The 14,784-nt window shown below is 36.7% G+C and overlaps 2 protein-coding genes across 2 annotated transcripts in view; one reads left to right on the top strand and one right to left on the bottom strand.

Annotated features, from left to right (window-relative positions):
- Positions 1 to 3,389, top strand: part of galnt6 (UDP-N-acetyl-alpha-D-galactosamine:polypeptide N-acetylgalactosaminyltransferase 6 (GalNAc-T6)) — a 9,190-nt gene extending 5,801 nt beyond the window's left edge. Inside the window, exons 6-11 of the mRNA XM_043225288.1 lie at positions 626 to 743; positions 815 to 1,015; positions 1,154 to 1,285; positions 1,389 to 1,490; positions 1,614 to 1,772; positions 2,558 to 3,389. Coding sequence (XP_043081223.1) covers positions 626 to 743; positions 815 to 1,015; positions 1,154 to 1,285; positions 1,389 to 1,490; positions 1,614 to 1,772; positions 2,558 to 2,671 — 826 coding nt within the window. The 3' untranslated portion in view covers positions 2,672 to 3,389. The remainder of the gene's footprint in view (positions 1 to 625; positions 744 to 814; positions 1,016 to 1,153; positions 1,286 to 1,388; positions 1,491 to 1,613; positions 1,773 to 2,557) is intronic.
- A 3,161-nt stretch (positions 3,390 to 6,550) lies between these two features.
- Positions 6,551 to 14,352, bottom strand: zgc:158263 (ceramide kinase family protein). The gene is made up of 13 exons (XM_043225537.1): positions 13,961 to 14,352; positions 12,399 to 12,494; positions 12,186 to 12,323; positions 11,958 to 12,086; positions 11,162 to 11,225; positions 10,760 to 10,905; positions 10,534 to 10,608; positions 10,131 to 10,283; positions 9,890 to 9,995; positions 8,749 to 8,852; positions 8,328 to 8,524; positions 7,914 to 8,245; positions 6,551 to 7,146 (listed from the first exon to the last, which is right to left on the bottom strand). Exons 1-13 carry the CDS (start codon positions 14,085 to 14,087, stop codon positions 7,086 to 7,088), a joined length of 1,728 nt encoding a protein of 575 aa, XP_043081472.1. The 5' UTR covers positions 14,088 to 14,352; the 3' UTR covers positions 6,551 to 7,085.
- Between the last annotated feature and the right edge of the window lie 432 nt (positions 14,353 to 14,784).

Genomic DNA, 14,784 nt, shown 5'->3' with positions numbered 1-14,784 from the left:
TTTGTTACTTTGCCTTTGCACAGTGTGGGGTGGCAATGAAATGCTTGGAATTTTTTAAATGCTGTCCATTCATCACCAGGTTCTCATGTCAATCCGATTTTCATGAATGGAATTAGTGGCTGGTTGTATCAGGTTTCAAATGTACCACTTTCATTTTTTTACTATGGCCATGTTTTAAGAGATTACTAAGATTAGGATACATGTGTCCTCCGCTAATTAAATGGCCTAAAGTTTCATAAAGTACATCATTCTTAATCTCTTGTATACAGAACTAAGATGCATGATATACACAGCATTTTTACCTTTTTAGCAACATGCTGGTGAAGTAATATCTGCACAATTAATTGAGAAATTAATATTACATTCATTTGTTTTTCACCATAAGGCATTAAGGAATTTATAATAACTTTTAATAACTGTAGCAACAATTGTATTTGCTTGTTTATGATTACAACTTCATGTGTGATGATTCTCAACATTATGAACTTGGAGTAATATAGATTTATAGTTCCAATAATCCTTGTAATCTGCACATACATATTAATTTTTTGCATACCAGTGATTTCTCTGAAAAGAGATAAAAAGTAAAAGGATCTAATTGTATTTGTCCTGTTCTTTCTTTCAGAACTCCAACATTTGCCGGTGGTTTGTTCTCTATATCGAAGGCCTATTTCGAGAAAATTGGGACCTACGATGACAAAATGGAGATATGGGGCGGAGAAAACGTCGAGATGTCTTTCAGGGTCAGTTCCAGCTCTTCAGAATTCACCTGCAGCCATAATGAGATCTGTTAAAAGGTGTTTTGTGCTGTCAGGTGTGGCAGTGCGGCGGACAGTTGGAGATAATCCCCTGCTCCGTGGTGGGTCATGTGTTCCGCACCAAGAGTCCTCACACCTTCCCCAAAGGTACAGAGGTCATTACGCGTAACCAGGTGCGCTTGGCTGAAGTGTGGATGGACGACTACAAGCTGATTTACTATCGACGCAGCCAAAGTGCAGCTAAAATGGCCAAAGAAGTAAGAACTATTTTCACTTTGAAGGGATTAAAATCTTGACCTTGTGTTTGTGGTTATACAGCATATCATCCACTGTAAGTGTAAGCAAAGAGCATGTGACTAACTGCGTGACTTCTGCTTTTCTGTATGATTGTGTAGAAAAACTATGGTGATATATCTGACCGATTGAAACTGAGAGAAACCTTACAATGCAAGAACTTTTCTTGGTACCTAACCAATGTCTACCCAGAAGCCTTTGTCCCTGATCTTACCCCTGTCAAGTTTGGAGCTGTAAGTGCAACATTTATGACGATTAGCCATTTTTAATACGGTCTAGGACTAACAAGTTTATTTATTTTACTTATTTTATTTTTTTTGGTGTGTGTGTGTTTAGCTTAAGAATAGGGGATCACAGCAATGTCTGGATGTTGGCGAAAGCAACAATGGGGGAAAGCCTGTGATTATGTATGTATGTCACAACATGGGCGGCAATCAGGTATAGTACCATCACTCTCGTTCACGTTCATATAAATAGTAGAGGTGCTCTTAGAGGCATTTTGACTACGGTGTACTTCTTAATCCGAAGAGAACAGATGTTCACTGTGATGTTTGTTTTCAGTACTTTGAATATACATCACATAAGGAGCTAAGGCATAACATAGGGAAACAGCTCTGCCTGCACGCGTCTCCTTACCCAGAGCCAGTGAAGATTGAGCTCTGTACACTGAAGGGCAAAGGCAGCAGTTTGTCTCCGGAACAAGAATGGGTGTTCACAGAAGTAAGTGTCCACTCAGAACAGAAATGTTCTGTTGTTTTTGCTGTCTCATTTTGTTATCTGATTCTACTCCCATTCCGTTTTGCTTGCTGTCTGTTGCAATCAGGTGAACTTAAGCAAACAACAGTTTTTTTGGTTTTTAAGTTGATCTAATTAATCATCTATTTACTTGATTTTATGTATTAACATTAATAGTTTTTAGTAAGGATGCATTTAATTTAATAATGACAGCAAAGCATAATGTAGCCAAATATTTAAGTAAATGCTACTGTTGGTAGCTTTTTTAATTTATTTTAATTTATTTCTTTTTTTTAGACTTCATGTAAAATAGTCTAAACTGTTTTTAGAATGAATAAATGTTTCCCGAGCACGAAATCTGCATATTAAAATGACTTCAAAAAGGATTAAATGACACTGAAGACTGGAGTAGACTGGGCTGCTGATTTTTTTTTTTTTTTTTTTTTTTAGATTTTACAAAATAACTGTTTTTATTATTATTTTTCGATCAGTGCATTCAGCCTTGTTGAGAATAACTTCTTTCAAACACTTTTGCAAATCTTACAGTCCCAATTATTTGAACAGTAGTATGCTGTATGGGTTTATATTTATATTATTAGAATAGAATTAATATTGCTGCGTTAAGGAAAAGGGTGAGCATACCACATCATTCATATACTGATATTGTCAACTTTTCACCTACATCTATAAGCTTAAAATCTTATGATCTGAGAGTTCAGCGCATTTAGATGAGTATCTCCATTATTTTATTTTTCCTTCTTATGTTTAAGGAGGATCTGTTGAAGAATCCGTCCTCTGAAAAGTGCCTCCATAAGAAAGGAGACAAGATATTAATGAGCCCCTGCAATCCAGAAGACCATCACCAGCAGTGGACTTTCAGTTGACCTCGTACTCCAATCGAGGAGCAAGGACGTTCACTCCCATAAGACCCACGAGGGAGGGCCAGCAGCCACAGCTCAGGCTGACAAACTCACTGTAGGCCCGAGCGGATGCACTGGGAGTGCATTGGATAGTTCATATCCATAAGCTCCTGATGACATTATGATCAGACTGGGGTCCGGATGCTCAGGGAAGACGGAGATCATGGAGATCAACCCACTGGAGCATCACAGAGTGAGCAATCCAGCAGCACGATTGTTTACTTGATGCAACTTTTTGCCTTATTGATGATGTTTACCGCTGCTTTTAAATGGTGTAGGTTTTATTTATTTTTAAAGAAATGGAAAATTAAATATTTTTGGAACATTGTTAGTGTTAAGGCCAATGAACCGCCGGCCTTGCCAACGAATACTTGTGATGTCTGTATGATCCCAATCATTTGCACATGCTGCAGGGGATGAGGGTTTTTTTTTTCAGCTCTAGTAAGCTGTCACAAGACGGCGGTTTCAGATCCTTCTTGTGTTTTTGAAGCCGTCAGTATGTATAAAGCAGCATGGGACTTTTGGGAAATCTGTTCTAATAATGTATAAATGTAATTTAATTGTTTCATCCTCTTCACCTCTACATTATTCTTCTTTATGAAGTTTGACTACACAGATTTGTTCTTTAATGGTTGACATTTTCTAATATTTGATGTATAAAAAAATACACACTTCCCAATCATTTTCTTGTGGTGTTTCTCAAACAATGATATTTCTGGTGGTTAACCATTTAAAAAAAAAAAAAAAATTGTTCACCAGTTTGATTCCTAAGGTCCGCTGTCCTGCAGTATGTAGCTCAAGCAAACCTGCTTGTCACCTTCAAGTAATCCTGAAGACCTGATTAGCTTGTTCAGGAGCTAAAGTGCAGAAGCAGAATTCAAATAGTGCTGTTATCGTCACAGTGTAATTGTGAAACCTTTTTTTTTTTTTTTAAACATTCTTTTTGTTTTACAATAGCAGTAGTTCTAGTTATGGTATTTTAGTCAAATTTAGAGAATGTTTTTGGAAGACATTTTTGGAATGTTTAGCGTATATTACAGGAACCTGTTTAGAGCAAAACTGTATTTTTTTCTCTCGTTCGCCGATAGATGGCAGTCGGCGGCATATTTCTGCTTTAGAGGATCGTAAAAAACAGGTTGTAAAAATAATCTCTGAGAAACTGCAGGTTGTTCCTGGAAGTGCTCGTAAACACAGGTAACATGCTTTCACCGATAACGTAATTTTACGTTAAAACAGTGCTGTTTAACCAGCATGTTTAATACGACCGTTTGTGCTGAAGTTGTATTGAATTTCAAACTGTCGCGCTCTGTGATCCTTTATCTCTTGTATAAGTTTACCATGGTTACGCCAAAACACCAACTGTTGTAAAACACAAATGAGTTGAAGTAAATGGCCAGTCAGGTATCGATATCGATTTCACAGAGGCATTTTATGGCAGCCGCCCGTTTACAGTACATCGCGTTTCCATGCGTACTTCAGGAAACGAGTAGTTTGGTTATATTCTGACCTCGACACCAGGTGCACAGACGGTACTGAATGCTGTGATCCAAGAGGAAATGCTTCTTGGTTTATATTCTGAACGACTTTCTCGGTGTACGCCAATCCGTTGGGTGGCTCATATAACATTTCGGTACTGAATGCTTTGGTGATCACCATTGTCCGTAATGTGATAAACGTTGATTCAGGCGTGTTTCAGCTGAACTTGCTTATTATAAAAAAGAAAAAAGAAATCGAATTATATTTGTGGAAAAAAGGACAACTTCCCCCAAAGCATTTTTGTATTAAAAATATATAAAATGTTTATTTATAGAAAATATTTGCATAACATTTTTTTAAAGTGTGCTTTTTGTGTTTTGAGTATAGTGATGTCATGAATGTGGTGCATGTTGTCTATGTGTGTATCCAGGTGAAAGATCGACGTTGTCTTTAACAGAGGCTCTTACACAAGTACGTTTTTTGAATCCCTCCTTGAGGGTAAAAGATAATGTGAGAAATTCAAGCTGTAGTTTTGCTAAAAGCGATTCCGTTTAAACAGCTGTTTTGATGACCTGGCTCTGTTGTTATGCAAGATGATTTTTTTTATTTTATTTTTTTGTAGATTTGGAAGGGGATGAGAGTGATGCGTTTTCTGCATTTTGCATCTGTCGTTTAACAGAAGTGATCCTTTACCGATTTGAGTTTATTGTCTTCTTCACATTCTGAAGCTCGTGAGTGCGTGTGAAGCTGAAGTGTCTGTGGATATATTAAACTCTTATAGATCTGGTTGTACCGGTGCTGCCAGAAAAGGCCATGAATGCCAAAAAGATGACCAAGAGGTGTGGAATGTACTAGTCCTGAGGATCTATTGCTGAAGATGTAACCAGCAATAGTAAAACGCAGACCCAGTTTTGTCATAGAACATACTGTGCTAGATTTGTTATCTCCGCCAGGCTGAGGGAGAGACACTTAAGATGAGTTATTATTAATTAACCAGGATTACAGTGTTTAAATCTCATCACGAGTTTATTATGAATAACCTGCAGTTGATCAATGTTTAATCAGCTGTTGACAGATGTTGCAGTCATCTCTCTCCATAAAACTTTCTCTCTTTCTTTGGCTGCCACAAGCAGATGATTTGATGATAAGAGATTCTGAAGTAGGCCTAAATTACAAACTAGCTAAAATGACTAAAACTGAACCCTAGATAAGATGAAATGTAACTTTATTTGCCAGTTTAATAGCTCTAAATGGTCTCCCATAATGCCTGATGAGGTTAGAGAAAAGATCAGAGACCATTCCTTCATTCAGAATCACTCTAGACCCTTTAGATTGACGGCTCCATAATGATGATGCTTCTCTTCTGTTCACTTCACTCATTTTCTGCAGGGTTCAGGTCAGAGGTCAAGTTTCATTTGACCATAGAAGCCAGTCCCATTTGAAGTTTCAGTCGTGTCTGATAACTGGATATGCTGGATGTTTGTTTTTGGATGAGCTAGGATCATTTTTCTTGAAACCCTCTCAAACAACACATTGTGATGTAGGTGCTGTTTGACAACTTGCTCTTAAGGTTTTCTGACCCAGAGACCTCTTCTCTTAAAGCCACTTCACTAATTTGTGAAGCTCAATTATCTTCTCCTGCACATTAGTGGCACATGACTTGGTTTTTAAAGGCTTTAATTTGGGCTTTGTTTTGCCTTCTGTTTATATTTCCGTGAAATGGGAAGCTATGGCTGGATAATGTTCAATTTAATGTTCATAATCACCCTGAGTGCTCAAAATTGTGAATATACTTAAGAGATGTTTTACTCATAAGCATTTCTAGGGGTGCCATTAATTGTCCAACATGTATTTAAGAAAAAAAAAACATGTATTTCAAAATGATATTTTCCCCGAAATGATATTTTAAATTCTTATTATCCAATGAAAGGTTAGATTTATGTAAAATTACCAATGCAGACTAATTTTTTACAGCCTTTTTTGATCATATTTACCAAGTGTGCCGACAATTCTGGCCATGACTGAATATATATATATATATGACTATATATATATATATATATATATATATATATATATATATACACATATATATATATATATACATATATATATATATATATATATATACATATACATACATATATATATATATATATATACATATATATATATATATATATATATACATACACAGAAAAATGTAGTTTCTAATAATGCATTATGACATATTAATTATAAATGTAAAATTTTTAAATCATATTCATAACCTGCCTTTTTTTTTTTTTTTTTTTTTTGGATTTTATGTAGTGTGTGTGGTACATCTGATAAGTGATTACAATGTTTCAAGCATATCAAGGATCTGTATGCATTTATGACACTTTATTTGGACAAACACATTTCTAATTCATAATTTTGAAGATTAAACCCATTGACATCCTGTACATGCACATTCCTGCTGCTGACTGGAATGAGTCCACTCCCTTAAAACATGTCATTCACCCATGTCCCTCCCATGTACAAGCCATAGACAGACAAACCAGTGCTCTCACTTATGTGCAAAACCTCGATTAAATAAACGTGACAACGTTTAACATTCCCTGTTAGATTGCACTAAAACATTGCATAGTTACTTTTTTGCTCCGCAAAAAGCTATAAAATTAGTGAAATGAACAATATTATGACAGATCTAAAACCGATCCGTCACCCAAATATGTTAATGATATAACATATTTAACGGCTGAAATATTGCGCTAACAAATGTGAAATGAGCTTAAATGACATCTCGGCTTACTGTACGTCTCTTACGTTCACCCATCACACATATTATTTACATAATGATCTTCTTTCCAATGACGTGCTCGTGAACAGTAAAGAGGTCATCTGTTAGGTTGATCGCATCTCACGGCATTGTTGAATCCTCGATGCCCCTGGCAAAGAGACGCACCAGCTGGCCATGAACTCTGTAGAGAGAGAGTCACATCAGGAAACATTCAAATGAGAAGATGCAAAATTTGGGGTTTCAAACTCCTAAACTTCTACTCGATGTCATAAATCAAATTTCATATGATTCGCTTACTTCATTGGAGACTCCCAAAGGAGCTGTACGTTTTGACTCTACTGAAGCTAAAAATAGCATAAAGCTTGCAGATTTTAAGAAACACGCTAACATGTAGGTTTACCTGAAAAACAATGCTAGTTATTCTCCTTTGAAAATGTGAGTTTTGCGTCGAAATCTCGGTCTATGAAATCTTAATTGTATTTCGGCACCCCGAGTTGTCAGTTGTGGAAAACGAAGCGTATTTTATTTTATTCATCGTTTATTCATGGAGGAGCAGAGGTCGGTTAAAAAAATAAATAAATAAAAAATAAAAACTAATATTTTGGACTTGGACTGCAGTATAATGTTAAAACACGAGTTGTCAATCCTACACACGGCCTGTAATTTAACGTTCAATTATTATTGATGCTTCAAAAGAACATGTATAATATAAACATTTTGTAAAATTATAAAATTCATCCTCGATGAAAAAATCTATTTGAATAAAACGTCGATTTTAGAGCCTGACATCTTCAAATCTTACACCAAAGATTTGAATGGTAATATGCGATTACTATATATTAATAGCAGGATTGAGTTATTTCATGTAAATTGCTAACTGGATAAAAATTGTACTCTATTTTTGCACGTTAGTTATGCTAGTCCACTTACAGGAGACTTGCTCAGTACCTGCATGAGATCTGGGTGTGAGGTAGAATTTCTCCATCGCAGTTCCACACCGATACTGATCGAGGTTTAGTGCAGCACGGCCCACACACAAAGCCTCGTCTCTTTACTTTATTCATTGCATTTCCTCTGTCCTTCCTCCCTGCCAGATGCTGCTGTGAGTGTCCTGAAACGTTACTATTGCCCAGTTTCCCAGGATCCTCCAGTACTCTCTCAGCAGAGGCCTGTATCTCTCGATTACTCTCTTCATACTCCTCCTCCTCCTCTTCTTCTCCAGGGGGTAGAGAAAACCGAACAGCCCTGACACGATGAACTTCTACGAAGGGCAGGTCGAACTGAAAGTACGGAAGTTGGGTTTTTCTGACTGATTTAACTTTTAGCTGAGCGTTTATATTCTTGAATGTCTTTTGGTTTTACCTGATCCTGTGTGTTTGTGTGCCTGTGAAGGTACGTGAGAAAGCCCAGAGGGTTTGTTTCTCGCACCAGGATGAGGTCTACCGTCCCATCGGCCAAGTGAGCGGATGGCGAGAGACCCTTTGGACTCCGTGGACATGAGCTTGAAATGCAGGTGAGAGAGATACACTTGAACCTGCCTTCAACAGTCACCCACTCGCCTTAGATAAAAACAATAATAAAAGTTTAAGATGATTAAATCAGCATAATGCCTTTGTACTGTAGGTCTACCTAAGCACACTTCCGTATTTACATGACAACGGTCAAATACAGCATACAACATATGAACCCCATAGAGACACACGGCACAGTGCGATCCCAGTAATAGGTCTCTAATGAGATGACACAGACAATCATTATACAAGCAGGCAGCAGATGGTCTTACCCTCTAACTCACTGCTGTACTGGCTCACATTAGTGCTGTAGAGAGAACTGGAGCTGTCAAAGTGGGGGAACAGCTTCTCTTTGCTTTCCGAACACACTCGGCACCTGCAAATACACATACATACATGCCTGTAGAACATTAATTGGAGCTGTACAAAGGAAGACGGACGTCATCACCTAGGACTGCCTTTCTTAATAGTGGGTATTTGTCTGTTGAAAACCCCTCAAAGTATGCTAGTTGAATCCTTGCTCAAGGGCACGTAATTTCACGTATTCACAAGTTCAAAAAACATCAAAACAAATAAGATGTAATGAATGTAAAATAGTATTATATTAAAGATATAAATAAACGAACATTCTCTCAGAATTTAACTTACATTTACACTGATTGTTAATGTATTATTTAACTATTTTGATTTGTTTATTTTATTTTCATTATGAATTTTTATTACTTTTAATATTGCTACTATTTATTAAATAAAAACATCAAAATTAATAAAATAATGTTTGTATAAAATAGTATCCAGTACATAATTTATATGTATATAAAAAATAAATTTTTATTGAGTTTTTATTACTTATAATTTTTGTTTTAAAATGTTAAAAAGTATTTTTTATTATCCTTATTAATTATTATTATATAGCCAGTTAAACACACTTTGTGAGTATTGATTCTGATTGTTGTGTCAGTGTTAATTGAAAAAAAAATTGAATAGCCAAGAATATTCCTTTAATTCAGCAGTCTTTGCTTTTCTTTTGAGACTAGCAACGAACCAGCTACTCCGCTTCCATCATTAGAGATCATATTGCTTGAGCGGTCATGGTAACGGCCCTACGGAAGGAACGTTATGTGGATGAGGTGCCTGCCTCTAATCAGTACACTAATATCTATTCATATGAGCCCAACACTAGTGAATCAGTCATGTGGGATTTTGTTAATGTTCATACAGAGTTCAGAGTTAGTCATAAGTTCCTGGGAATTTGCACTGTTGCTAGCAACCTGTTGTCAAGGTCAAAAAAAAAAACTATTCTACCTTTCTACCTCAAAATGTCAAGTTACTTGTGTGTATTTCACTGTTACATATATAAATAAAATGTTTCTAATGTGATTTCCAGGTAAAAAGACGAATGCAAATCTTTACCCTGACAGGCAGCGAGTGTTGTCCCTTGGGCTGGAGATATGAGAATCAGCAGGGAGATATTGCACTAGTCCCGGATAGCTCCTGTTACACAGATACACCATACAACCTACAAGCAGAGCAAACACATGGGTCCATTTCTCCTCTCACAATTATGATCGTGAGATTGTATAAAAGGTAACAGTGTTTAGCCTAAACTATATTTTCAAGTGATTTAAAGACAGTTGACTTCTGCCGTATATACCTGAATAATCATATCTGAGAGGGCCCATCCAGCGGTGCCTCTCGCTCTCTGCCAAAACATCTCCGTAAAAACCATAGCCCACCATAGAGACCGAGTAACGTACCAGTGTTGACTGATAATGGACAGAACACACATCCAGAGGCTGAGAGTCTCCTGGTAAGTTAAAAAATTCTATGAAAAGTTGTAGCCTTGACCGACATTTTGACACACGTTAAAATGAATACTTCACCCAAAAATAAAAATGACCCAATTTACTCACCCCCAAGCCATCCTAGGTGTATATAACTGTGTTCGTCTGAAAGAAGAAAATCAGATACACCTAGGATGGCTTGGGGGTGAGTAAACTATAGGGTGATTTGAATTTTTTGGTGAGCTATTCCTTTAAAGATGATGCTCAGGTTACCGATGATGATGTGCAGCGTCGATGTCACGGGGTCATTTATGCCTATGGTGGTGAAACACACACAATCTGTAGAGCCTGTGGAGAAGAGTAAACACAGGGTGGTAAACGGACACTACTCTCGCTATCTAAACCACGCATCTGACAGGCACATCGGTGCTATAAACAGACCACAGTCGTCTCGCTCTTCCGCACGTCATGTCAGTCACGGAGCTATTCAAACGTTCACCTGCTGGAATGATGCCAATGTGGAGGTCACACGGCTGCAGCATTACGCTCAAGTCGTGTTCTGAAATTCCCGCCTCTTGCTGGGTTCGTCCAATCACACCGTGCAGCAGCTCACTGAACATGCCGTCTCCACCCACGCATATGACTCTGAGCAGGAAAAAAGATTTGACTGAAAATCCTAAATACAGAGTATTATCAGCAGGCTTCATCAAAATGTAGTGACTTATATTTCTGTGTTTTTACTTGCAGGCATCTAAGCAATACGTAATACTTAACTTTTAAAAGCAAAATAATGAGGACGGGGCACAAGTGATGTGAATTATTACAAGGACACCATTGTTACCGTAATTACCGTATTCTTGAATCTTTATTCATAAGGAATGAGCACTGAAAGACCACTTACCCATCAAACCCTGTCAGGTCTTTCTTCAGGATGTAGTCTCTGGCCTGATTTGCTTGTTCAGTCACTAAAATAAAGACACATTCCCAGTTTTATTTCGAATCACTCTATGTTTTTTGAAGAGGTAATATAACCTAGTTTTCCTTTATTTTTAGAAATAAGAGAGTTGCTCTATGTGTGAATTTTCTGTACACAAAACCAGTCCAAAAATGACATTTATTAAATTACAGACAAACAAACAACATTTCTAAATGTATTTATTAAATTCAGTAATAATTAAAAATGCGTATTGAATTAAAAATGTTTTCATATCAAATCACTAATTAATTTCACTATTAAACTTAATTTCATTTTTATATGAAGTAGAAATGTTTTGTAACATTATAAAAACATTTCCTTTTTTTAACCATTTTAATGTGTCCTTGATGAAAGATTTTACATAATAATAAAATAAAATTATGATAGTGTGTATATAACGTAGTATAGTATAGAGTATAGTATGCTATTCTTTATAGAATGTGTTAAAATGTGTTACATATTTATTTCTAAAAGTAAAAATAGACTATAAAATGAATAATTTTAACTATTAATGGGGACATGCTATTTTGTCACAATTTCATTTGATTATTATTTGACTTTGCTACTCAATTGAGCCCTCTTTCCAAGTCTCGATAAAGATCTACGGCTGTTACTTGAGAACCGTACTACCTGACGCGCACGGCGTATCAGAGACCAAGCGGGGGGACACTTGATAACTGCTCAGTTATTGAACGGTACAGATAGAGTCTCGGTGTCTTACCCACAACGTGAGAGCTGATGCCAGCCAGCTCAAACAGAGGGGCCACTAGAGAGTGAAAGATCTGTTTCCCCCTCTTCTTTCCTCCGAAAGGATTAATGAACACCAACAACCTGCGAGGACGCGAGGGGCCTGATAACGGAGAAGCAGATGAAGGGAGAGATGTTAATGAGTCATTAGAGAATGATGAGTCTGGGTGAATGAAGGGTGTTATTTTCACGCTTTTCATACTGTGGGTTTTGAGTGCGGTTCGGAGCTGAGTGATCCATTGATCCCGGACGGCCCGGCTTGGACAACAGAACTGGGTCCTGCCCAGACTCCACGGTGCTCCGATACCGTTTCCTTTGCTGCTGCGCTTCACGTAGAATACTTTAGGAAAAACGAAAACATGTTTAGTCACTGCGCTTAACCCCTATGCAAAAAATACCAGTTTCAGAAACTTACAAGTAAAATCAAGGTCGGTGTCTTCTACTTTCTTCTGGGGTTGGATCTCAACTCTACCCTCCTTCACCCCAATGACCTCTGACACTGGCACTGAAACTAAAAACAACAGACGGACACTTTACACTCTTGCATAAATGATATACTCGTTTCTCATATTCTCAAGAAACATTCAACCATTCCTACACGGGCCCTTTTTTCATGCAGACGTCTTTTATGTTTAAGGTACTCTGTGTTTATTGTCAAGCCTGGCTAGTGCTGTTCAACTTGTTTTGAGGTCCTCAGAATGCGGACAAAGACAAGCTGCTAGTAAGGAAGGACTTTTAAACACTATTTTCATTCATCTGCTGAGCGTTGAGCAATAGAATGTTTTTGGATTATTCTGTTGAATCCAATCCAACTCTGTCTCTGGATTATGTTGCTATATCTGTATTTTAACGCAAATAAAGTAGGTTCAAATAGAACTATGGACATACTCTACAACACACATAGTATGCCTATGATGATCTTTTTCTAAATTTCTTGTCAATAATTAAACTACTAATAATGATACACTCAGCATCAAATCATTATATGGTGGTTAATCATCTACATATAAGTGACTTATGTCAAAGGTACAGTCAGCACGTTTTTTTATATTTATGGGTCTTCTTCATCCAAATACTATTACTAACAGCAAATGATTCTATCTATCTATCTATATTTATATATATTATTGTTACTACTTATTAACAGTAAATGCTGTTGACTTACGCTCTTATGTTATTAAACATATTTTTGTATTTAATAGTTCCTCAATCCATTACTTACAAAGGTGGTATTTTTCTTTAGAAGACAGCTTCAGCTTGTGAGTAAAGAATTTTTTTTATTTCTCAAAAGTGCTTTTCACTTATTTATAATGAGCAGAAAATTATAGTGTTCGTGCCATTAATTAAAAAACAAACAAACAAACAAACAAAATAAAAACGGCACGTTATGCATTTTGATTATAGCGTATTGCAATTATTTATCTTGTGTTTCAATGCCTCTTCTTCAACCCAATTATCAGCAAATTATTTTATTATGCGTACTAAAAATGAAAGCCGTTAACTTGGGCTTATATTAAACATATTTATAATATAATATTTAACACATCATTGTTAATAATAGCAGCAATGCAATCCACAGCTCGTGTGACGGGGGCGACCTGCTGCTTATAGATTTTTATTATTTTTTTTACTGAGTTTTCATCTCATGTTCTCAAAAGTGCAGTTCACTACGTTTATAACTACTCATTTAAATGATTTTGCAGTTACTCATCTAGCTGCGAATAATTATAACTTTAAGCAAATGACATTCACAGCACAACGATTTACCATGCAATTTTGTCATACACCCATAAACACACCCACAATACGACTTTGAGTACACGTATTAGCTTTTTAACCGATTAAAAACAAACCAAATACTCTATCAAGCCATCTGATTTAAACAAACTGTCTTAAAGCATAGTGAGCCGTCTACACCTAGATCGCATCAGCATCTAGGGTCCTCAGGTGTGTTTAGAAAGGTAATGAATGTCGTACTTGTTTTCTTCTCCCGGTTCCTCTTGTCGATCTCAGTCCAGCTGAAGTACCATCCGCTTAGGAAAGCCCTGTACCGCTTATTACCGATCCACAGACTAGACTCGACTCTCACCGAATCTATCTCCATCGTCTGCCTTTTGCTTTTACTTATCTATTAAACCTCATGATCCCACAAGCGTTCAGCGCTATTTTTATTCATGCCGGAATTGCGAAGTTGGCCTAGACGTGAAACATTTGAACAAATTAACAAATATAAGCATAACGTTTAGACGCTGCTTAAAAATAGTCCGAGAGCAATGAATGCGTTCAGGTAAGATAAGTTCCGACACATTGACCCTGCTCCGTCTTTGCTATCATGTGCTTTACCTATTTGACTGTTCGTTACAGGTTTGTATAAAACAGGTTCCCTGTGAGACTGCGCACCTGTCTTGTTAATTTGCATACGTTCCTCTGATTGGATGAACGGATATGAATATGCAGAGGAGTAACCGTAATTCATTGTAGCAGCCACTTTCAACTAATTCTAAGAACTAAGCGTTCTTTACGACGTTTGTTTAAACTTCGTAAAATATAACATTTACAAAGTTACTAATCAGTTGCGTTTTATAAATGATGGACTTTTTAATGTAGGAAGAGCTAAACGGTATTGTTTATGCAATGGTGGGCGGAGCTAGTGAAATAGGCTATCTATAAATAGGCCTATTACAAATACCAAATAGATTACTTCGAAATAGGCCTATATATGATATGCGGATGGATATATATGTGTCCGTAGATATATAAAAAAATCACTGTGTATGCTGCTGTATAGCTATGGCAAAAAG

This window comes from Puntigrus tetrazona, chromosome 23 (assembly GCF_018831695.1).
Source record: "Puntigrus tetrazona isolate hp1 chromosome 23, ASM1883169v1, whole genome shotgun sequence".
NCBI classification, from domain to species: Eukaryota; Metazoa; Chordata; class Actinopteri; order Cypriniformes; family Cyprinidae; genus Puntigrus; species Puntigrus tetrazona.
Note: the sequence above shows the minus strand (reverse complement) of the source record. Positions and strands in the feature narration are given on the sequence as shown.

Excerpts from the sequence above, each read along its gene's own strand:
- zgc:158263 (XM_043225537.1), bottom strand. The coding sequence starts at position 14,087 with ATGGAGATAGATTCGGTGAGAGTCGAGTCTAGTCTGTGGATCGGTAAT. Across the intron at positions 9,996-10,130 it reads TCTCAGATATGATTATTCAG|GTTGTATGGTGTATCTGTGT; the intron begins GTATATACGGCA and ends CTCTGCTTGTAG. Across the intron at positions 8,853-9,889 it reads AACACTCGCTGCCTGTCAGG|GTGCCGAGTGTGTTCGGAAA; the intron begins GTAAAGATTTGC and ends GTGTATTTGCAG.